Source organism: Macaca mulatta, chromosome 1, assembly GCF_049350105.2.
Source record: "Macaca mulatta isolate MMU2019108-1 chromosome 1, T2T-MMU8v2.0, whole genome shotgun sequence".
Taxonomy (NCBI): Eukaryota; Metazoa; Chordata; class Mammalia; order Primates; family Cercopithecidae; genus Macaca; species Macaca mulatta.
This window is the reverse complement of record NC_133406.1, coordinates 219,176,077-219,198,771: the sequence shown is the minus strand read 5'-3', so window position 1 is coordinate 219,198,771 and position 22,695 is coordinate 219,176,077. Positions and strand designations below refer to the sequence as shown.

At 51.0% G+C, this 22,695-nt stretch overlaps 2 protein-coding genes and 1 long non-coding RNA gene across 6 annotated transcripts in view; 1 reads left to right on the top strand and 2 right to left on the bottom strand.

Annotated features, from left to right (window-relative positions):
* Positions 1 to 1,725: 1,725 nt before the first annotated feature.
* LOC144335439 (uncharacterized) lies at positions 1,726 to 14,240 on the bottom strand. The gene is made up of 3 exons (XR_013406292.1): positions 13,881 to 14,240; positions 11,703 to 12,743; positions 1,726 to 2,147 (listed from the first exon to the last, which is right to left on the bottom strand). It is a non-coding gene; the product is annotated as an uncharacterized LOC144335439 (long non-coding RNA).
* On the top strand, positions 11,961 to 22,584 carry LDLRAD2 (low density lipoprotein receptor class A domain containing 2). Of its 2 annotated transcripts, none has more exons than XM_077970763.1 (5): positions 11,961 to 12,244; positions 14,100 to 14,525; positions 15,638 to 15,769; positions 20,557 to 20,718; positions 21,307 to 22,584. In XM_077970763.1, the coding sequence occupies exons 1-5, from the start codon at positions 12,163 to 12,165 to the stop codon at positions 21,318 to 21,320; spliced, it is 816 nt and encodes a 271-aa protein (XP_077826889.1). In that variant the 5' UTR covers positions 11,961 to 12,162; the 3' UTR covers positions 21,321 to 22,584. The 2 variants fall into 2 exon arrangements, with proteins under 2 accessions (XP_077826889.1, XP_077826894.1); XM_077970768.1 differs by having other exon boundaries at positions 12,163 to 12,244; positions 20,832 to 22,584.
* The window catches only part of HSPG2 (heparan sulfate proteoglycan 2), a 117,192-nt gene continuing 115,845 nt past the window's right edge, over positions 21,349 to 22,695 (bottom strand). For all 3 annotated transcript variants that reach the window (XM_077970757.1, XM_077970751.1, XM_077970748.1), the window contains one exon: positions 21,349 to 22,586. In XM_077970757.1, coding sequence (XP_077826883.1) covers positions 22,414 to 22,586 — 173 coding nt within the window. In that variant the 3' untranslated portion in view covers positions 21,349 to 22,413. The remainder of the gene's footprint in view (positions 22,587 to 22,695) is intronic.

Below are 22,695 nucleotides of genomic sequence, written 5' to 3'. Positions count from 1 at the left end.
GATCTCGGCTCACTGCAACCTCTGCTTCCTGGGTTCAAGCCATTCTCCTGCCTCAGCCTCCCAAGTAGTTGGGATACAGGCACGAACCACCATGCCTGGGTAATTTTTGTATTTTTGGTAGAGACAGGGTTTACCTGAAACTCCTGACCTCAGGTGATCACCAACCTCGGCCTCCCAAGTGCTGGGATTACAGGTGTGAGCCACAGTGTCCTTCCTCAAACGTAACGTTGCATGAAAGAATGTGACATGATGGCCGGGTGTGGTGGCTCACTCCTGTAATCCCAGCACTTTGGGAGGCCGAGGCGGGCGGATCACCTGAGGTTGGGAGTTCAAGGCTAGCCTGACCAACATGGAGAAACCCCGTCTCTACTAAAAATACAAAAAAAATCAGCCGGGTGTGGTGGCGCATGCCTGTAATCCCAGCTACTCGGGAAGCTGAGGCAGGAGAATCGCTTGTACCCAGGAGATGGAGGTTGTGGTGAGCCGAGATTGTGCCATTGTACTCCAGCCTGGGCAACAAGAGTGAAACTCTGACTCAAAAAAAAAAAAAAGAATGTGACATGAGACGTGATATCCTCAATGCACAAACATCAGCCCATATCTAAGCCCCTTAGAGATAAAACCATCTTGCTTGAGGTCCTATTTTTTTTTTTTTCAGACAGGGTCTTACTCTGTCGCCCAGGGTGGAGTGCAGTGGCACGATCTCAGTGATTCTTGTGCCTCAGCCTCCTGAGTAGCTGGGATTACAGATGTGCACCACCACGCTGGGCTGATTTTTGTATTTTTTGTAGAGACGGGGTTTTGTCATGTTGGTTAAGCTGGTCTTGAACTCCTAGCCTCATGTGATCCGCCTGCCTCGGCCTCCCAAAGTGTTGGATTACAGGCATGAGTCACCGCACCTGGCCTTGAGGTCCTTATTCTATAGAATGGTAAGGGCGTGTCGGGCAAGCAGGGCAGTTGTCCTTCTCTACAGTGGCCAAAACATAGAGGGAAGAGACCGAGGCCTCAGTCCTGCGATGCTGAGAACTTGGCTTCTTGGTAGAGCTGCCACCCTCCCCTGCCTCTAAACTGGGAGGCATCCTGCAGCCTCCAGGGAGCTGTTGCTGGGATGCAGGGCTGTGTTCCCATTCTTTGATTTGCTTTGACTGTCCTCTAGGGGGCATTTTGCTCCAGAACCATGGGTACCAGTAGGATTCCACAGGAGAAGGGTTAGGATAGGACCAAGCCCCTCTCCCTTCGGCTTATGCCCGTGGCATTACATCTCATCCATGTGTGAAGCACTCCCAAAATTATATCCCCAGTGCACACTTCCCCCATCCCCAACTCCAGACTTGGAGATCCAACTGCCATTGTCCTCTCTCTCCACCGGGATGTCCAGCAGTCATCTCAGTCTAGATGTGTCCAAAACTGAGCTCCTCATCCTCCCCAAGCCGGCTCCTCTCGGTCCCCGCCATCTCAGTTATGCAGCTCCATCCTTCCAGATGCCTACTTTGGAATCCTGGGTGCCAACCTTGGTGCCTCTGTTTCCTGCACTACCCAAGTCCAATCCTTCAGCAAATCCTATTGGCTATACCTTCAAAGTATGTCCAGAATTTGAACACTTCTAGCTACCTTGGTCCAGGCCATCATCACCTCTAGACTTCTTATTCAAATAGTTTCCTATCTGGTCCTGCAGCATCTGGCCTTACCCAGTAGTTCTCATCTCAGTTGGAGAAAAAGGCAGTCTTTTCTTTTTTTTTTTTTTTTGAGATGGAGTCTCACCCTGTCACCCAGGCTAGAGTGCAGTGGGGCAATCTCGGCCCACTGCAACCTCTCCCTCCTGGGTTCAAGTGACTCTCCTGCCTCAGCCTCCTGAGTAGCTGGGACTACAGGTGCCCACCACCATGCCCAGCTAATTTTTGTATTTTTAGTAGAGACGGGGTTTCACCACGTTGGCCAGGCTGGTCTCAAACTCCTGACCTCAGGTGATCCACCAGCTGTGGGCTCCCAAAGTGCTGGGATTACAGGCATGAGCCCTCGTGCCCAGTGGAAAAAGCCAACGTCTTTATAATGACCTCTAGGGCCCGACGTTATCTGACTCATCTTTATCACTCTTTGCATCTCTGCCTTTGTTCCGCACATATTGCTTGTGCCAGGCACATTCCTGCCTCAGAGCCTTTGCACTTGCTATTGCCTCTGCCTAGGATGTTCTTTCTCCAAATAACTGCATGACTGGCCCCCTTGCTTCTTTCTGGTCTTTACTCAAAAGACCCCTCTCAGTGTGACTTTCCCTGGCTGTCCCATCAAAATGTCAACACCCCTCTGATATGCCTGCCAACCATGCTTTATGTTTTTTCTCTTTAGTATTTATCACTGTTCAATATATCAAACATCTTACTCATCTATCCTCCACTGGAATGTAAGTTCCGCAACATTAGAAAAATTTTATTTTGTTTTTTTCAAGGTCTCGCTCTGTCACCCAGGCTGGAGTTCAGTGGCACAATCATAGTTCACTGTAGCCTTGAACTTCTGAGTTTAAGCATTCCTCCTGCCCTTCCAAAGTGCTGGGATTACAGACATGAGCCACAATGCCTGGCCCAGAAATTTTGTTTATTTTGTTCCCTGAAATTTCTTCAATGCTTAAAACAGAGGTTAGTGAAATTTGAAAAATGAATGTATATGTATTTTTTTTCCATTTTAATCTTCCCCATAAGATACTTCAATATTGTCTCCACTTTGTAGATTAAAAACCTGAGGCACAGAGCAATCAGGTCGCTTGCCTAAGGGTCATACGGCTGGGAAGTGTGGCCCAGGGGAAGACTCTACCCCCTTACCTCAGATTTCTCATCATTTAAATGAGGTTCCTAAAAGAATGCCCTCTTTGCAGGGTCATTGTGACATATTGTGAAGATTATGTGTGATAGAGCATATGACAAACTTAAAGCCAGTGCTTGGCATGCTGTAATCACTCAAGAAGTAATCTCTGGCCGAGTGAGGTGGCACATGCCTGTAATTCCAGCTACTTGGGAGGCTGAGGTGGGAGGATCAGCCGATCTTGGGAGGCAGAGGTTGCAGTGAGCTAAGATCGAACCACTGCACTACAGCCTGGTTAACAGAGTGAGACTCCATCTCAAAAAAAACAAAACAAAACAAAACAAAAAAACAGTAGTCTCTAGAAATATGTAAGGATGTACGAGCTGTTTGTTCCTAGTCATGAAAGGTAGGAATATCTCAGCACAGAGGCTGATCAAGGGGCCAGGAAGTTACTATTATTGTTTTTGCTTTTGAGACGGAGTCTCACTCTGTCGCCCAGGTTGGAGTGCAGGGGTGCGATCTCGGCTCACTGCAACCTCCACCTCCCGGGTTCAAGCAATTCTCTGTCTCAGCCCCCCGAGTAGCTGGGATTACAGGCACCTGCCATCACACCTGGCTAATTTTTGTATTTTTAGTATAGACAGGGTTTCACCATCTTGGCCAGGCTTGTCTTGAACTCCTGACCTCGTGATCCATCCGCCTCGGCCTCCCAAAGTGCTGGGATTATAGGTGTGAGCCACCGTGCCCGGGCTTGTTTTGTTCTTGAGACAAGGTCTCCCTCTATTGCCCAGGCTGGAGTACAGTGGCATGATCTTGGCTCACTTGGCCTATTATCGTTAATATTGTTGTCGTTTCTCTCCTCTTTTCTGTGCAGCAGGATTTAGCCATACCAGCCTGTTCCCAGAATAGCTCCTCTGTGACCATGACACATACTGGGTCCTCTGCACAGTTTCTGCACAGAAACTCATATGCATCCTTTAAGCAGAAACAATTTGGGGGCCCTCTTTAAAATATGAAATTATTAACAGAAGTCAGGTTTGAGGCCAGATGTGCTGGCCTATTCCTGTAATCCCAGCACTTTGGGAGGCTGAGGCAGGGGGATCACCTGAGGTCAGGAGTTCGAGACCAGCCTGATCAATATGGTGAAACCCTATCTCTACAAAAAATACAAAAATTAGCCGGGTGTGGTGATGAGCAGCTGTAGTCCCAGCTCCTTGGGAGTCTGAGACAGGAAAATTCATTGAACCAGGGAGGCAGAGGCTGGAGTGAGCCGAGATTGCACCACTACACTCCAGCCTGGGCAACAGAGTGAGATTCCATCTAAAAAAAAAAAAAAAAAAATCAGGTTTGAAAGTGAATATTGCCGGGCGCGGTGGCTCAAGCCTGTAATCCCAGCACTTTGGGAGGCCGAGACGGGCGGATCACAAGGTCAGGAGATCGAGACCATCCTGGCTTACACGGTGAAACCCCGTCTCTACTAAAAAATACAAAAACCTAGGCGGGCGAGGTGGCGGGCGTCTATAGTCCCAGCTACTCGGGAGGCTGAGGCAGGAGAATGGCGTGAACCTGGGAGGCGGAGCTTGCAGTGAGCTGAGATCCGGCCACTGCACTCCAGTCTGGGCGACAAAGCGAGACTCTGTCTCAACAAAAAAAAAAAAAAGAAAGAAAGTGAATATTTATTTAGAATGAGACAAAAACCCAACAAGTCTTTTTTTTTTTTTTTTTTTTTTTTTTTTTTTTGAGACGGAGTCTCGCTCTGTCACCCGGGCTAGAGTGCAGTGGCCGGATCTCAGCTCACTGCAAGCTCCGCCTCCCGGGTTTACGCCATTCTCCTGCCTCAGCCTCCCGTGTAGCTGGGACTACAGGCGCCCGCCACCATGCCCGGCTAATTTTTTTTTTGTATTTTTAGTAGGGACGGGGTTTCACTGTGTTAGCCAGGATGGTCTCGATCTCCTGACCTCGTGATCCGCCCGTCTTGGCCTCTCAAAAGTGCTAGGATTACAGGCTTGAGCCACCGCGCCCAGCCCAACAAGTCTTGAAATGTAAAAAGCTGACAAATAAGACAAATAATATAAAATCCAAAATAATAACAAATTTTTGTTAACTGCTTAACATTCTTCTATAATACCTTTTTTTTTTTTTTTCAAATAGAGACAGGGTCTCACAGTGCTGCCCAGGCTGATCTTGAACTCCTGGGCTCAAGCAATCCTCCCACCTCAGCCTCCCAAAATGCTGAGATTGCAGGTGTGAGCCTCAGCACCTGGCCTTTTTTGCTTACTTTTTTTTTTTGGCTGCACACTTTTTGATTCTTTATGTGATAGCAACTGTATGATATTTTCTCTATTTTTTTTTTTTTTGCCAGATGGAGTCTTGCTGTGTTGCCCAGGGTGGAGTGCAGTGGAATGATCATAGCTCACTGCAGCCTTGAACTCCAGGGCTCAAGCAATCTTCCTGCTGCAGCCTCCCAAGTAGCTGGGACTACAGATGCATGCCTCCACGCCTGTTAATTTTTATGCTTTTTGTAGTGATGGGGTTTGGTCAGTATGTTGCCCAGGCTGGTCCCGAACTCCTAGCCTCAAGCGATCCTCCCACTTCCACCTCCCAAAGTGCTGGGATTACAAGCATGAACCACTGTGCCTGGGCAGTAGGATTTTTTGTTTTTGAGAGGGAGTCTCGCCCTGTTGCCCAGGCTGGAGTGTAATGGTACGATCTTGGCTCACGGCAACTTCAGTCTCCTAGGTTCAAACGATTCTCCTGCCCCAGATTCCTGAGTTGCTGGGATTACAGGCGCCTGCCACTATGCCCAGCTATTTTTTTGTACTTTTAGTAGAGATGGGGTTTCATCCTGTTGGCTAGACTGGTCTCAAACTCCTGACCTCGCGATCTGCCCGCCTCGGCCTCCCAAAGGCCTGGGATTATAGGTGTGAGCCACTGCCCCTGGCCAGGATATTTTTATTTTTATTTATTTATTTTTTTTGGAGACGGAGTCTCGCTCTGTCGCCCAGGCTGGGGTGCAGTGGCCGGATCTCAGCTCACTGCCAGCTCCACCTCCCGGGTTTATGCCATTCTCCTGCCTCAGCCTCCCGAGTAGCTGGGACTACAGACGCCGGCCACCTCGCCCGGCCAGTTTTTTGTATTTTTTAGTGGAGACGGGGTTTCACCGTGTTAGCCAGGCTGGTCTCGATCTCCTGACCGCGTGATCCGCCCGTCTTGGCCTCCCAAAGTGCTGGGATTACAGGCTTGAGCCACCGCGCCCGGCCTGGCCAGGATATTTTTATAGCAGGACTGGAAAGATAATTCAGCCTTTCCTCTACCATGATTGATCAAAATTAGTTTTTTATTAGTGATAGTTTAGGAATTCTTTTCTTTTTTTTTTTTTTTTTTTTTTTTTGAGACTGAGTCTGGCTCTGTCGCCCAGGCTGGAGTGCAGTGGCCGGATCTCAGCTCACTGCAAGCTCCGCCTCCTGGGTTTACGCCATTCTCCTGCCTCAGCCTCCGGAGTAGCTGGGACCACAGGCGCCCGCCACCTCGCCCGGCTAGTTTTTTGTATTTTTTTTAGTAGAGACGGGGTTTCACCATGTTAGCCAGGATGGTCTCGATCTCCTGACCTTGTGATCCGCCCGTCTCAGCCTCCCAAAGTGCTGGGATTACAGGCTTGAGCCACCGCGCCCAGCAGGAATTATTTTCCTTCAGCTTTGCAATTCATCGTTGGTAAGATTATTTAACTCTTAATGATTGTTGTTACATTTGGAGCAACTGCTATAAAATATCTTACATATGTGAGCTGTGTATTTGGAAGGATTTTCCACACACTATTTCTGGCTTCCTGCATTTCAGATTTTATTTCTCTTACAATGCCCTTGTACTCCTGGGGCTGGGCATCATATCATCTCTGATTCAGCACCTTCAGAGCACAACACTCAGGAAGACAGCACAGTGGCATTAGGACTATTCCCGAATGCCACTTGGAGCACCTAGCAATAATATAACTGTACTCGCAAGGGGCCAGAATCCCATAAATATACTGACCCCCAGCCCTAAACCCAAATCAGCCTCTCCCCAGCCGGATTTCAAAACACCTGTGGCCACCTGCTATAAAGTGAGGTGTGATGAAGGACAGTTTGGGAGTGGAAAGAGAAAAAAAGTCTGAACTAACTATGGTTAAAATATCTTATGTTTACAAAATTTTTATTTTAATATTTTATTTTATTTTAATTAACTTATTTTTATTTTTTTGAGACGGAGTCTCACTCTGTCACCCAGGCTGGAGTGCAATGGCGCAACCTTGGCTCACTGCAACCTCTGCCTCCTGGGTTCAATTCTCCTGCCTTCAAGCAATTCTCCTGCCTCAGCCTCCCAAGTAGCTGGGAATCCACACGCACACCCCTACACCTGCTAATTTTTGTATTTTTAGTAGAGATGGGGTTTTACCACGTTGGCCAGGCTTGTCTCAAACTCCTGACCTCAGGTGATCTGCTTGTCTCGGCCTCCCAAAGTGCTGGGTTTACACGTGTGAGCCACCGCACATGGCCTATTTTTATTTAAAAATTTTTTTTTTTTTTTTGAGACGGAGTCTCACTCTGTCACCCAGGCTGGAGTGCAATGGCGCTATCTTGGCTCACTGCAACCTCCGCCTCCTGGGTTCAAGTGATTCTCCTGCCTCAGCCTCCCAAGTAGCTGGGATTACAGGCACCTGCCACCACACCCAGTTAAAATTTTTTTTTTTTTTTTGAGATGGAGTCTCATTCTATCACCCAGGTTGGAGTGCAATGGCCCAGTCTCAGCTCACTGCAACCTCCACCTCCCAGGTTCAAGCAATTCTCCTGCCTCAGCCTCCCAAGTAGCTGGGATTACAGGCGCCCACCACCATGCCTGGCTAATTTTTGTATTTTTAGTAGAGACAAGGTTTCATCATGTTGGTCAGGCTGGTCTCGAACTCCTGATCTCAGGCAATCTGCCTGCCTTGGCTTCCCAAAGTTCTGGGATTACAGGCGTGAGCCACCGTGCCCGGCCATGCCCAGCTGATTTTTGTATTTTTAGTAGAGATGCGGTTTCACCAGGTTGGCCAGGCTGGTCTTGAATTCCTGACCTCAAGTGATCCACCCACTTTGGCCTCCCTAAAGTCCTGGGATTACAGGAGTGAGCCACCACTCCTGACCCTATTTTTATTTTTAAAAAATTTTAATTGGCTTGAGGCACAGTATCAAGAGGTCCTGAGAACATGTACCCCTTATGTTTGCAAAATTTTAAAAAATTATGGCAAGAAAATACATAACAAAACTTAACTATCTGAACCATTTTTTTTGAGATAGGGTCTGCTCTGTTGCCTAGGTTGGAGTGCAGTGTCATGATCATAGCTCACTGTAACCTCAAGCTTCTGGGCTCAAGTGATCCTTCTGCCTTAGCCTCCTGACTAACTATAGTACAGCTAGGAGTATAGGTACCACCTAATTTTTAAATTTTAACTTTAATGTTTTGTAGAGACAGGGTTTCGCTATGTTGCCGCGGTTGGTCTTTTTTTGTTTTTGTTTTTGAGATGGAGTCTCACTCTGTCGCCCAGGCTGGAGTGCAGTGGCTCGATCTTGGCTCACTGCAACCTCTGCCTCCTGGGTTCAAGGAATTCTCCTGCCTCAGCCTCCTGAGTAGCTGGGATTACAGCCGGGCACGGTGGCTCACGCCTGTAATCCCAGCACTTTGGGAGGCCGAGGCGGACGGATCACGAAGTCAGGAGATCGAGACCATCCTGGCTAACACGGTGAAACCCCGTCTCTACTAAAAATACAAAAAATTAGCCGGGCATGGTGGTGCGTGCCTGTAGTCCCAGCTACTCGGAGGCTGAGGCAGGAGATGTCGTGAACCCAGGAGGCAGAGCTTGCAGTGAGCCGAGATGGTGCCACTGCACTCCAGCCTGGGCGACAAAGCGAGACTCCGTCTCAAAAAAAAAAAAAAAAAAAAAAAGCTGGGATTACAGGCCCAGGTTGGTCTTGAACTCCTGGTTTCAAGTGATCCTCTCGCCTCAGGCTCCCAAGGTGTTGAGATTAAAGGTGTGAGCCTTGCACCTGGCTTGTCTTAGCCATTCTAAGTGTACAGTTCAGTAGTGTTAAGTATTTTCACATTACTGTGCAACAGATCTCTAAAACATTTTCATCTTGCAAAACCGAAAGTTTATAACCATTCTTACTTTTGCAAATTTTTTTTTTTTTTTTTTTTTGAGACGGTGTCTCGCTCTGTCACCCAGGCTGGAGCGCAATGGCCGGATCTCAGCTCACTGCAAGCTCCGCCTCCCGAGTTGACGCCATTCTCCTGCCTCAGCCTCCCGAGTAGCTGGGACTACAGGCGCCCGCCTCCTCGCCCAGCTAGTTTTTTTTTTTTTTTTTGTATTTTTTAGTAGAGACGGGGTTTCACCGTGTAGGCCAGGATGGTCTCGATCTCCTGAGCTCGTGATCCGCCCGTCTCGGCCTCCCAAATGCTGGGATTACAGGCTTGAGCCACTGTGCCCGGCCACTTTTGCAAATTTTATAAAAACATATAATCCCAGCCAGGCGTGGTGGCTCACTCCTGTAATCCCAGCACTCCGGGACGCCGAGGTGGGCGAATCATCTGAGGTTCGGAGTTCGAGACCAGCCTGACCAACATGATGAAACCCCGTCTCTAGTAAAAATAAAAAATTAGCTGGGTGTGGTGGCGCGCGCCTGTACTCCCAGCTACTCAGGAAGCTGAGGCAGGAGAATCTCTTGAACCCGGGAAGCGGAGGTTGCAGTGAGCTGATACTGTGCCACCGCACTCTAGCCTGGGACGTAGGAGTGAGCTGATATCACACCACTGCACTCCAGCCTGGGAGGTTGAAGTGAGCTGAGATCATGCCACTGCATTCCAGCCTGGGTGACAGAGTGAGACTCCATCTCAAAAAACAAACAAACAAACAAACAAAACATATAATCCCATGCAAGTGATGAGTTCTAAAGTTTAAACTTCAGTGGGCTTCATGATAAGTTCATTCTTGCTGAGGGAAGATTTGAGTCTTCTCGGAGTCCCCCAGGGGCACAGATTTGGACATCATGCACCGTAGGAAATCAAGGTTGCATCAAATGACCGCTCCAGGAGGGAGAGCTGTTAGGGAATAATAGGTCCAGAGGTGGTTTTTTTTTTTTTTCCTTTATTGCCCAGGCTGGAGTGCAGTGGTGCAATCTCGGCTCACCGCAACCTCCGCCTCCTGGGTTCAAGCGATTCTTGTGCCTCAGCCTCCTGAGTAGCTAGGATTACTGGCATGTGCCACAACACCCGGCTGATATTCGTATTTATAGTAGCGATGGGGTTTCACCATGTTGGCTAGGCTGGTCTTGAATTCCCAACCTCAGGTGATCGGCCTGCCTTGGCCTCCCAAAGTGATGGGATTATGGGTGTGAGCCACTGTGCCCGGCCAGGTCCAGAGGTTTTAACCTTCTCATGGATTCCTGGGATTTTGAGGTGGTGTCTCAGGCACTGCCAATTTGGGCTGCTTAGCTCCTCCCCTCGCCCACACTTGAAACCTCTGTTTAAATAATAATGATGACATTAATGATCATCATTCAAGCTGACATACATTGAATACTTTACTACATGATAGACACTATCCCAAGTACCCAACTTGTATTAAGTTACTTAATTCTTTTTTTTTTTTTTTGAGACGGAGTCTCGCTCTGTTGCCCAGGCTGGAGTGCAGTGGCCGGATCTCAGCTCACTGCAAGCTCCGCCTCCCGGGTTCACGCCATTCTCCTGCCTCAGCCTCCGGAGTAGCTGGGACTACAGGCGCCCGCCACCTCGCCCGGCTAGTTTTTTTGTATTTTGTAGTAGAGACGGGGTTTCACCGTGTTAGCCAGGATGGTCTCGATCTCCTGACCTCGTGATCCACCTGTCTCGGCCTCCCAAATGCTGGGATTACAGGCTTGAGCCACCGCGCCCGGCCAATTCTTTTTTTTTTTTTTTGAGATGAAGTCTCACTCTGTTGCCCAAGCTGGAGTGCAATGGCACAATCTCGGCTCACTGCAACCTCTGACTCCCGGATTCAAGCGATTCTCCTGCCTCAGCCTCCCGAGTAGCTGGGACTACTAGGGAGGTGCCACCATGCCCAGCTAATTTTTTTTGTATTTTTAGTAGAGATGGGGTTTCACTATGTTGGCCAGGCTGGCCTTGAACTCCTGACCTTGTGATCCACCCACCTCGGCCTCCCAAAGTGCTGGGATTACAGACATGAGCCACCACGCTGGGCCAAGTTACTTAATTCTTACAATGTAAGTATGTGGTTGGAATTGTCATTATCCCATTTTCCAGAGAAGGATGCCAGGGCTCGAAAAGCTTCAGTTTTTAGATTAAGGTTCCTTGTAAGATACCTTTTGAAAAAAAATTGTTCACTAATAACACGTTTTGAAAAAGTCTGAATTAGTCCAGGGTATTAATTTTACACATGGGGAAGTAAAATCCAGAAAAAAGGGTCATTTGTTTAATGTCACACACTTATTCCTTCATTATTTCCTAGGTGCCTGCTTTGTGCCAGTGGTTGTGCTATGACATAGGGGTTCAGAGGTAAACAAGATACTCATGGAATATAATTTTAGTGGAGGCCAGTGGGCAATATATACAACAAGAAATGAATAAGCCAAATAATTCCAGAGAGTGCTGGGATGATACATTTGAGATGTGACTGAGTGACAAGGAGAGAGAGAGTGTTAATTTAGATGGAGAGGTGGTCAGGAGAGTGTGGTCTGTGGAGGTGTCATATGAGCCACAACCTGATGACCTGAAGAAGTCAACCGTGCACTGCTATGGGGGGAAAACACTCCAGACAGAGGGATCTATGAGTGCAAAGGCCCTGAGGCAGGAATGGCTTGTTGGTAATAGAGCAGACTCCTGGTCCAGTACTCCTTTGCTGCCTGCTGCTCTCTAGGCCCTCGGAGAGGCTCCTTTGGTGTCCTGGACCTCCCTGAAGCTCAGTCCCTAAGGTGACAACTGATCTAGGAAGGTAGCATATCTGGCTTCCTGCAGGTCCTCCTCCCAGAAACCCTGTGGCTGAACCGGATCTGAGTTTCCTGATTCCTGTCTGGCAGAAGAGGAGCAGATCTCCTCCCTGCCTCCTCTCCCCAGGCTCTAGCCCTGGCCCCAAATCTCCATGGCAACCCCTGGACACAGTTCTGAACCAAAGGAGGAGGATCTGGAAGGCGGAGCACAAAGATCATACTGAAGAGACCAGGGGGCTGGAGGACTTGTCTCCTTCTCCTTGTGTCCCACCAGCCTCCCTGCTGGCCTGACCAGGCCCCATACCCCAGTCTCCCCAGAAACCCCAAGCTGAAGATTCTGTGGGTCTGCCCCATTGCTGGGCACAGCAGAGCCTGGATGGAGGCTTGTCTTCTGCAGTTGCCCCAAAGGTTGCTCTTGCTGGGGGCAGCCGCCCTGACTGCAACTGCTTTGGAGACAGGTAAGTATGAGGGGGCTTGGTTGGGGTACCCAGAAGATGGTTGGGCCCCCACCATCCTTAGAGAATATGTCTCCCCAGTCAGCACTCGTCTTGCTGGGCTGAGACCTTTTGAGTTGGAGGAGGCTGGGAAACTGTGTTTCCAGTTTGCTTGGCATCCCCAAGTCCAACCCTAAGCCTTCTGGAAGGCTGGACCTCCCACTCACCTAGAAGCAGGAGTCTGGGAGCGGGCAGGACAGCCCTCAGGGCCTGCTTTGCAAAACTCTGTAGGCTTTGGATTCAGAAAAGCTGCATTTACACACTCTGCCACTTCTTCTGTTTGTACCTTTGAGATCATTGTTTCAACTCTCTGTCTGAATTTCTTTGGCAGTAAAATGAAAATAATAGGCCCTTGCCCCTTAAAGGCAATGATTATTGTGCATATAAGATGAGATAAGCCACGCAAGACACTTCACAATGCCTGGCACATAAAAGGTGCCCAATTCCTGGCCGGGCACGGTGGCTCACACCTGTAATCCCAGCACTTTGTGATGCTGAGGTGGGCGGATCAGGAGGTCAGGAGATCGAGACCAGCCTGGCCAACATGGTGAAACCCCATCTCTACTAAAAATACAAAAATTAGCTGGGCATGGTGGCATCTGCCTGTAATCCCAGCTACTTGGGAGGCTGAGGCAGGAGAATCGCTTGAACCAGGGAGTCGGAGGCTGCAGTGAGCCGAGATTGCACCACTGCACTCCAGCCTGGCAACAGAGAGAGACTCTGTCTCAAAAAAAAAAAAAAAAAAAAAAAAAAGGGGTGCCCAATTTGCTTACTCTCTAAACTCCATGCCTGCTCTATGTACCTTCACGGTGGGCTCTAGCTTTAGCAGAGAAATACCAAATATTGGAAAGTGCTTCATATCCTGAGCTCTGATGAAGGATTTTTTTTCCTCAAAGACCCTTATCCTGACTGGTCCTCAAGCACCCACTGGTCCCTATCTTGCACCAGAAAACCCACCTACTCTTTTCTCTCTGTCTTTACAGAAATCAGGGCTACTTTGAGTACTCACACATCATCTCATTTAATCCTCACAACAACCCTGTACCAGTGAGGATATTTTGGGCTGTAAGTAACAGACAACAAACTAAATGGGGCTTAAATGGTAGGATATTTGCTGTTTCACTTAAGAGTGGTCATAGGTAATTCCAGAGATGGTTAACTCAACGGCTCAACAATGTCACTGTTCCTCTGAAATGCTCTGACCTCATCTTTGCAAAATGGCTGCTGCAGCTCTGGACATCCCGTCCTCATCCTCAGTCAGCAACTTTCAAAAGCAGGAAGAAAAGGGGCTCCTTATCACACAGCTCTCCTTTTTTTTTTTTTTTTTTGTGATGGAGTCTTGCTGTGTTGCCCAGGCTAGAGTGCAGTGGCGCGATCTCGGCTTGCTGCAACCTCCGCCTCCCGAGTTCAAGAAATTCTCCTGCCTCAGCCTCTCAAATAGTTGGGATTACAGGTGCGTGCCACCACGCCCAGCTAATTTTTTGTAGAAACGGGGTTTCACCATGTTGGCCAGGCTGGTCTCAAACTCCTGACCTCAGGTGATCCACCCGCCGTGGCCTCCAAAGTGCTGGGATTACTGGCGTGAGCCACCGTGCTTGGCCCCGCATCTTAGGGTTTTGAATAAGGGATTGTAGATTTGAATTAAATTAAATTAAATCATTTAGTCCTCACAATCATTCTGAGATTGCTTAATCATCCCCATCTTACCGATAAGGAAACTGAGGCTCAGAGAGGGCTAGTGGATCACACAGCCGGCAGGGGGCAGAGTCGAGTTCGGGGTCGCGCCGCGCGGCTCCAGGGTCCGTGCCTTCCGCTGCAGCCGACCTGGCGGACCTGTGCGGGCAGACGTGGCAGGGGGACGGGCTGCTGCTGCGCTCGCATGCCGCCTCGCTCAGGTTCTACTTCGTGGCTCCGGACACGGACTGCTGGCTCTGGATGCAGGCGGCGGCCCCCGGCGACCGGATCCGCTTCCAGTTCCGCTTCTTCCTGGTCTACAGCCTGACCCCCGCGCCCCCGGCGCTCAACACCTCCTCCCCGGCCCCGGCCGGCCCGTGCGCCCCCGGCTCCTACCTGCAGTTCTACGAGGGCCCGCCGGGGGCGCCCCGGCCCCTGGGGTCCGCCCTCTGCGGCCTGACCATCCCGGTCCCCGTGGCATCCTCCGGCCCCTTCCTAGGCCTGCGCCTGGTTACGAGAGGCCGCCAGCCCCGCGTGGACTTCGTGGGCGAAGGCACCTCTTTCCGTCTGGGTGAGCTGGGGCTGAAGGCCGGGACGGGGCCCTATGCAGAGGCCATGCGGGACTGGGGCCACAGTGGGGGCCCCGGGGAGGGCTGCTGCCAACAGGGGAATGGCGCGGGCGCCCGAAGCACAAGGTGGCAGGGACTGGGTCTAAAGGGAGGGAAGAAGGTAGTGGCTAGTGGCAGGGTCACAATAAGGGACCTCCCGGATCTTAAGAGTCAACCATATAAATCTGGCTACCGTGGATGTGTGTGCCAGACTGTCCTACCAGCCCCAGTGCACACACACATACACACACACACACACACACACAACTTCCTCCCCACACACATTCACACAGAACTCCCACACATGTACACACCTCACACTCTGACATCCACACACACGACACATGCAACCCACGCACCTCATCGCCCCCACACACTCCACACTCATGCCTTTCACTCACTGCAGCACACGCCTCACAGTGCACACTCACCATTATCACACACCTCATATGCACACAGTACCACCTTGCATGCTTACACACAGCTCCCACGCTCTCATGCCACATGCTGGCTGCTCCGCGCTGGGTCAGCCCTTCAGATGTTTGAGAAGGGTGTGGTCAGGACTCTCCAGGCCTGTAGGCAGCAGAAACCAACTCAAGCCAGGAAAGGGGCCTCTTGGAACTGCAATTAATAATACTCACCCAACTGGGCGCCCTGGCTTACACCTGTAATCCCAGCACTTTGGGAGGCCAAGGCATGAGGATCACTTGAGTTCAGGAATTCAAGACCAGCCTGGGTGACAGAGAGAGACCTGCCTAAAACAACAACAACAAATTTTTAAAATATAATAATTTAAAAACAATAAAATTAATAACAGTACTTGCCCCATAAGGGTATTGTGGGGCCTCAATGGGCCAGGATGTGAAGTATTTACAGCTGTGCCTGGAAGTCAGTACGTGTTAGCTGCTGTCCTCCACCCTCCTCCCCCTGAAACACTCACCCATGCTCTCATCCGCATCCTCAACAGCAGCTATCTCCTGCCCACACCCCCACATTGTCACCATGGGACCACACACCCTGCTGTGTCGTGGGCCGGACCAGGATCCTCACCTCAGGCTTCCGCTTCTGGCCTCAGGACCTTGTGTTGCCTACTTCCGCTGCCAGAATGGCAGGTGCATCCCCTCAAGCCTCGTGTGTGACCCCTGGGGCATGGACAACTGTGGCGACGGCAGTGACCAGGGCTCCTGGCCACCAGCTGACTGCAGAGGTCAGTGCGGGGTACGGACTGGGCCCTACCGAACAGCTGGAAGGAAGCCTGGCCGGCTGTAACTCCCCTTCCCTAGGGCAGGGCCCGGGTGGGGAGGCAGGAGAGAGGAAAGCGGAAGTGTGGAATCGGCTTAGGCCAAGGGCTGGAGGGGCAGAGCAGTCAGGCAGAGAGCTACGCTGCAGATGTATCGCATCCGGCAGATTCCAAATGATGCTTTAGTGGTGGAAACTTTTGCTAAATGGGACCTGGCTAAATGAGGCCCAAGACGTTCAAAGGAGATACCCTCTCCTTAACTGGATGGTGGTCCTGGGGCTCTGGCTGCCTGATGTCTCTCTGAGGGCCCTGAGTGTCACCCTCAAGACATAATTTGAAAACCATCAATCCAGTCTGACTCCCACACTTTACAGATCGGGAAACTGAGGCCTAGAGAGAAGTGACTTGCCCAAGGTCATAAAGCCAGTGAGTAAAATGAGCAGGAATGATCTCTGTAGACAGGGGAGTGGGATAGGAGGGCTAGGGTTGGTGGAAGGGACCAGAATAAATCACCCAGGAATAACCTTCCTGGGGATCTAGAGATGTTCCACCTGCCCACCACACCCAATTAGGAGTGGGATGGAGGTAGGGCTGCCAGGTACAGTTGAACAGGGGTGAAACACAGTTTCCCAGAACCCCCCATACTTAGCTTCCCCATCCCCCGCTCAGCCATCTTTGCAGGTTCCTGGTCATTTCCCTGATGCTGTCTGCTTTGTGCCTGAGACCCAGGTCCTATGTCCCATTGTCCTCCATCCAGGCTCATTCCCTTGTGGATCTCATTTATACTGTATCACCAGTGGGACTTGTCTTTGAACTTCAGCTACATAACCTTCTCCCTGCTCAGCATCTCTGCGTGGATGTATAGGTGAAATCTCAAACTTAACTTGCCCCACACTGGACTCCTGGTCCACAGCCCTCCCTGCATCCTGCTTCCCTCTCACTGAGCAGCAGCTTCACATTCCAGATGCCCAGGCCTCACACTGAGTCATCTTTTACTTCCCGCTCAACCCATAGCCTATAACCCATAACCAAGCCAGCGACAAGTCCTTCGAAAGCTCTCCAGACTCTGACCCTTCTCACACTTGCTCTGCCATCACCTGGTTTGAGCCACCACCAGTTCTCGTCTGGGTTGTTCTAATAACTTCTGAACTGGTCTCCCTCCTTCTGTCCTTTGCCTCTGACAGCATGTTCTTCCCGTGGAAGCCTGGGGGAGGCTTCTTTTTCTTTCAAATGAACTTGTTTGTTTATTTCTTTGTTTGGTGTTTTGAGATAGGGTCTCATTCTGTTATCCAGGCTGGAGTGCAGTGGCACCATCTCGGCTCACTGCAACCTCTGCTTCCTGGGCTCAGGTGTTCCTCCCACCTCAGCCTCCAGAGCAGCTGGGACTACACCGTGCGCTGCCATGCCCAGCTAATTTTTGTGTTTTTTGTAGAGATGAGGTCTCACTATATTGCAAGGGCTAGTCTCAAACTCCTGGGCTCAAGTGATCTTCCCGCCTTGGCCTCCCAAAGTGCTGGGATTGCATGAACTTCATTTCTCAGGGCAGTGTTAGATTTACAAAAAAATTGAGAAGATAGTACAGAAAATTCTCATATACCCAGCACTCAGTTTGGGTGCTATTATTGACATTTTACATTAGTATGAGACATTTGTTTTAATTAATGAAGCAATATTAACTAAAGTCCACAGTGTATTCAGTTTTCCCTAGTTTTTGCCTAATGTCCTTTTTCTGTCCCAGGATCCCATTCAGCATCTCATGTTACACTTATTTATTTATTTATTTTATTACTTTTTTTCAGATAGAGTCTTGCTGTGTTGCCTAGGCTAGATAGACTGCAGTGGCATGATCTCGGCTCACTGCAACCTCCGCCTCCCGGGTTCAAGCAATTCTCCTGCCTCAGCCTCCTGTGTAGCTGGGATTACAGGTGCACACCACCACACCCAGCTAATTTTTGTATTTTTAATAGAGACGGGGTTTCGCCATGTTGGCCAGACTGGTCTAACTCCTGACCTCAAGTGATCCACCCGCCTTGGCCTCCCAAAGTGCTGGGATTACAGGCGTGAGCCTACGCGCCCAGCCTCATGTTACATTCATTAATCGTCATCATGCCTCTTTAGGCTCCCCTTGGCAGTGGCAGTTTCTCAGGATTTCCTTGTTTTTGATGACCTTGACAGTTGCGAGTACTGCTCAGGATTTTGTAGGATGCCCCACTATTGGGATTTATTTGGTACTTTTCTCATAATAAGACTGGAGTTACAGTTCACAGAAGTGAAATGCCATCTTTATCACATCATATCAAAGGCACACATGCCCAACATGACTTTGGTGTTGGGTGGTGTTGGGTGGTGGTTGACGCTGACCTTGACCGCCTGGCTGAAGTCGTGTCTGCTTGATTTCTCCACTGTTGCTTTTGGCCCCATCTTTCCCCACTGTATTCTTGGGAATTCACTATGTGTAGCCCACTTGAGTGGGGATTTATGCTTTCCCGCCAGAGGAACCTTTTAAAGCAGTAACTCAGGTTATGTCACTCTCCTGCTCAAAATCCTCATCTCGCTCATCGAAGGCAAAGCTTCCCTCGGGCTGGAAAGCCCTGCACGATCTGGCCCCGCCCCTTATTTCCTGGCCCCGCCTCTTCTTTCCCGACCCTGCCTCCTCCCTGGCCCCACCTCCTCCCTGGCCCTGCCTCCCCTCCACACTCCGGCCTTGTTCTGGCCTTTGTAGTAGCTGTGTCCTCTACCACTTTTCTTCTGAGATCTGCATTGCAAGCTCATTCCTTTGCTTCCCGGTGGGTCTCTAGTTAAGTTCTTCCCTGACTCCTTTATATAAAAATAGCAACCCTGGCCAAGTGCAGTGGCTTGCGCCTGTAATCCCAGCACTTTGGGAGGCCAAGACGGACGGATCACCTGTAGTCGGGAGTTAGAGACCAACCTGACCAACATGGAGAAACCCCGTTTGTACTAAAAATACAAAATTAGCCGGGCGTGGTGGCATATGCCTGTAGTCCCAGCTACTCGGGAGGCTGAGGCAGGAGAATCGCTTGAACCCAGGAGGCATAGGTTTTGGTGAGCCAAGATTACTCCATTGCACTCCAGCCTGGGCAACAAGAGCAAAACTCCTCCTCAAAAAAAAAAAAAAAAAAAAAAAGAAGTCATATTATTAATAACTGTTAATATATTATATTCTAATATGCATATTAGAATAGTCAAAATCACAGAGACAGGAAGTAGAGCCATGGTCACCAGGGGCTGGGGAGGTGGGGACAAGGAGGATATGGAGTTAATGGAATTGATGGAGTTTCAGTTCAGGCAGATGCAAAGTTCTGGAGATGGACGGCGGTGATGGCTGCCCAGTGTGAATGTGTATTAGTCCGTCCTCGCATTGCTATAAAAAAACACCGGAGACTGGGTAATTTATAAAGAAAAGAGGTTTAATTGTCTCACAGTTCTGCAGGTTGTACAGGAAGCATGATGCAGGCATCTGCTCAGCATCTGGAGTTGCCTCAGGAAACTTACGCCTCAGGAAACTTACAATCTTGGCAGAAGGCGAGGGGAGCAGGTGCAGCCAGAGTAGGAGAGAGAGTGGGGAGGCACTGCACACTTTAAACAACCAGATCTTGCAAGAACTCACTATCATGAGAACAGCACTAAGGGGTTGGTGCTAAACTATTCATGAGAAATCCACCCCCATGATCCAATCACCTCCCACCAGGCCCCACCTCCAACACTGGGAATTACAATTTGACCTGTGATTAGGGTGGGAACACAGATCCAAACCCTATCAGAATATATTTAATGCCACTGAACTGTACCCCTAACCATGGTTAAATGGTAAATGTTATGTGCTTTGCCACAGTAAGAAAAGCAGCAGCCCTGCCCCCACCAACATGAGTAATTTTTCTCACTAGCACGTGTCTCCTTGGGACCGAAATTCTATTCACGTGTTTTGTTTCTCCCCACACTAAACTCCCAGTTCCATGAAGACATATTTGTCATGTGCTTATGGTTGTATCCCCCAGTTGCTAAAGCCATGCCTGGGGCATAAGAGATGCTCAAGGAATACTAGTCAAATGAATGGAAGAATGAACCTCTATGGCTCAGTTTCCTTATCTGTGAAATGCGGATAAACCTCACCCTTCAGAATTGTCGTAAACTGTAAGCTGGATACATAGGTAAAGGGCCCAGCACAGAGTGTGGTGCTTGATGTACAGAAAATGCTCATGGCTGGGCACGGTGGCTCACGCCTGTAATCCCAGCATTTTGGGAGGCTAAGGCAGGTGGATCGCTTGAGCTCAGGAGTCAAGACCAGCTTGGGCAATATAGTGAGATCCTGTCTCTACAAAAAATAAAAAAATTAGCTAGGTGTGGTGGCGTGTGCTGGTAGTCCCAGCTACTCAGGAGGCTGAGCTGGGAGGATCGCTTGAGCCTGGGAGGCAGAAGTTGCAGTGAGTGGTGACTGCGCCACTGGATTCCAGCCTGCGCGACAGAGTGAGACCCTGCCTCAATGCTCAGTACATGTACACCCTCTTCCTTGAGAAGTAGCTCCACTCATAGACCGTAGGCCCTGGAGCCAGACCGTGTGAATTCAAGTCCTCCTATCACTTCCAGCTAAGTGACCTTGGCAAGTGACAACCTCTCTGTAAAATGGAAACACAAAGAGTGACAAACTAGGGAAGTCTTGTGAGGACTGAATGAAACACGCAAGTGCCCCAGAAAGGGCAGTTCTCAGTGTGCTAGTTCTGTTCTTTCCCATGTAGGTCCCTCTCCAGTGCCCAGCGAGACAGGAAGTACAGACCACCACACCTCCAGCTCTCCGACTCCCTCTCCAGCTCTTGGGTCCGCAGGATCCCTCCAGATTGCAGCTGAGAGGAGTCCCCCAGCAGGCAGGGACCCCACGAGACAGGACACAGCTTTGGAAGGTTACACCCTGCTCCTACTCTCCCCGCCAAAATCACACCTGTCCCTCTCCAGGTGATGGAGACAGGGGCAGTGGGCCCAGGCCAAGGCCTGAGTGGACTTTCTCCTCCCACAGGCCCCCAGCTCCAAGGGGTGGTGCTGGCCTCCTCGATGCTCCTGGCTTCTGCTGGCCTCCTCATGGGCCTCCTCTGGTGCTGGTGCTCTCCTAGCTGGCTGGCCTGGCAACCTGGCGCCTGTGGCCTCTGCCTCCGCTGCAGCACATCTGCCATTTGCTACCCATGTCCCAGCCAGGTCTCCCCAGGGGGCTGCAGCTGAGTGGCCCAGCCTTCCAGGGTCAGGGAGGCCATCCCTAGAGGGCTTTGGGCACATGGGAATGAGACTAGGCTCTGGGGTCAGACAGACTCTTCGGGTTCTAACCTGGCTCTGTGTCTGATGTTGGACAGGCCTCTTGACCCTCTGAGACTCAGCTGCCCCTCCAGAAAATAGGACGATTCCTGCCTCACAGGGTTGGGGGTCTGGGAGCCTCACTGATCCAAAAACACCTTGCTTCACCCCCAGATCTCACCTGCCCCGCTCTGCCCCACCCACAGACTCCACTGAGTGAAGCCCTCATCAAAGACACGGGAGGCCCCTGGCGGGGATAGCACCGTTTATTAAGAAAAATCAAGACAAAGACCACAGGAGGGTCCCTTCTAGGACACGGAGGCCAGGCGTCCCAACCCCACAGTCTGGGAGCCACTGGCAGGATGGCACTCGAGCTGGATCTTCAGGCTCCCGCAGATGGGGCAGGGTGGTCGGTGGTCATATCCCCCTCCTCTCTCTCCCAGTTGTGAGTTCTGCCTTCCCCCACCCAAGGCACTAGCTCTTCCTGGGCACCAGCGGCATCTGAGGAGTCCCTGGGCCTTCACTTCCAGATGAGTGGGGATGTGGCCTGGGGTGGGCAAGGCCCGGTGGGCGGGGCCTTCTCAGTGCTGGGCTCTGCCTGTAGCAGCTCCTGGTTAAGAGTTGGGGTGGGTTTTCCCTTACAGCCCCTGAGGGAGGAACCCCGGGCTGTGTGCTGGCAGAAGGGGGTGGGAATGCAGGCCAGGAGGAGGGCGTGGTAGGAAGGGGAGGCTGCCAGAGGAGGTGCCAGGGGCTGGGTGGAGGTGGGTGGGGGTGCTGAAAAACGAGCTGGTGGGGATGGGGACCGCCTGCCCAGCGGTGAGCTGCCTTTTGCTCCACAGCCGGCACTAAAGACAATTCCCAATCCTGAGTGGGTGGCAGAGGTTCCTGCGATGCCCGTCTCAGGTAGCTGTGGGGCACCAGCCTACAAGCCGAGGCTGGCTCTCCTAGGAGTGAGAACTGCCCAAGGGCTGCAGAAACAGGCCACCCAGCTCTATCTTGGGGGCTCCATTGGTGGGTAGGGGGAGAGTGGGGGCAGTTCTGGGCCCACCCAGCCACCATTCCTGACCCCAAGTCCTGGTGGCTTTCTGAGGCGCCTACTCCCATCAAACCTGCCTTGCCCGCCAGCCTTGTGGCTTTGCCCAGCTGTGTGGGTGGGGGTGGCGTGCCCACCTCCAGTCCAGCCCAGGGCGGTAGCAGCAAAGCGTGGCATCGCCTCAGTTTCTTACAAAAATTCATAATAATATTAATAATAATATACTCGACGTTGTCGGGCTGGAGCGCGGCCCGGGAGTCCGTGTGGGGCTGGCAGGTGCCTACGAGGGGCAGGGGCGTGTGTTGGCCCCGGCCTGGGCGCGGTGCTGCAGGTCCAGGGGCTGTGGGGGCGGGGCGCCGGGTCGGGCTGAGTGCAGCACCAGGTTCTTGACACAGCCTGTGATGCCCGAGGAGAACCTGCCCCCGGTCAGAATGGTCACGTCGGGGGCTCCGCCTGCCAGGAGGTGAGAGGACAGGGCTTGTGGGCTCCAGCAGCCCAGGAGGCGAGGAAGGCCGGGTGAGCTCCAGCCCCAAGGGAGTGCTGTTCCTGCCCTTGCCCTGAG

Bases quoted from the DNA above. Each gene is read 5' to 3' on its own strand.
- LDLRAD2 (XM_077970768.1), top strand. From the start codon at position 12,163: ATGGAGGCTTGTCTTCTGCAGTTGCCCCAAAGGTTGCTCTTGCTGGGG. The intron at 12,245-14,099 runs GTAAGTATGAGG...CTTCCGCTGCAG, and splicing joins TGCAACTGCTTTGGAGACAG to CCGACCTGGCGGACCTGTGC. The intron at 20,719-20,831 runs GTTACACCCTGC...CTCCTCCCACAG, and splicing joins ACAGGACACAGCTTTGGAAG to GCCCCCAGCTCCAAGGGGTG.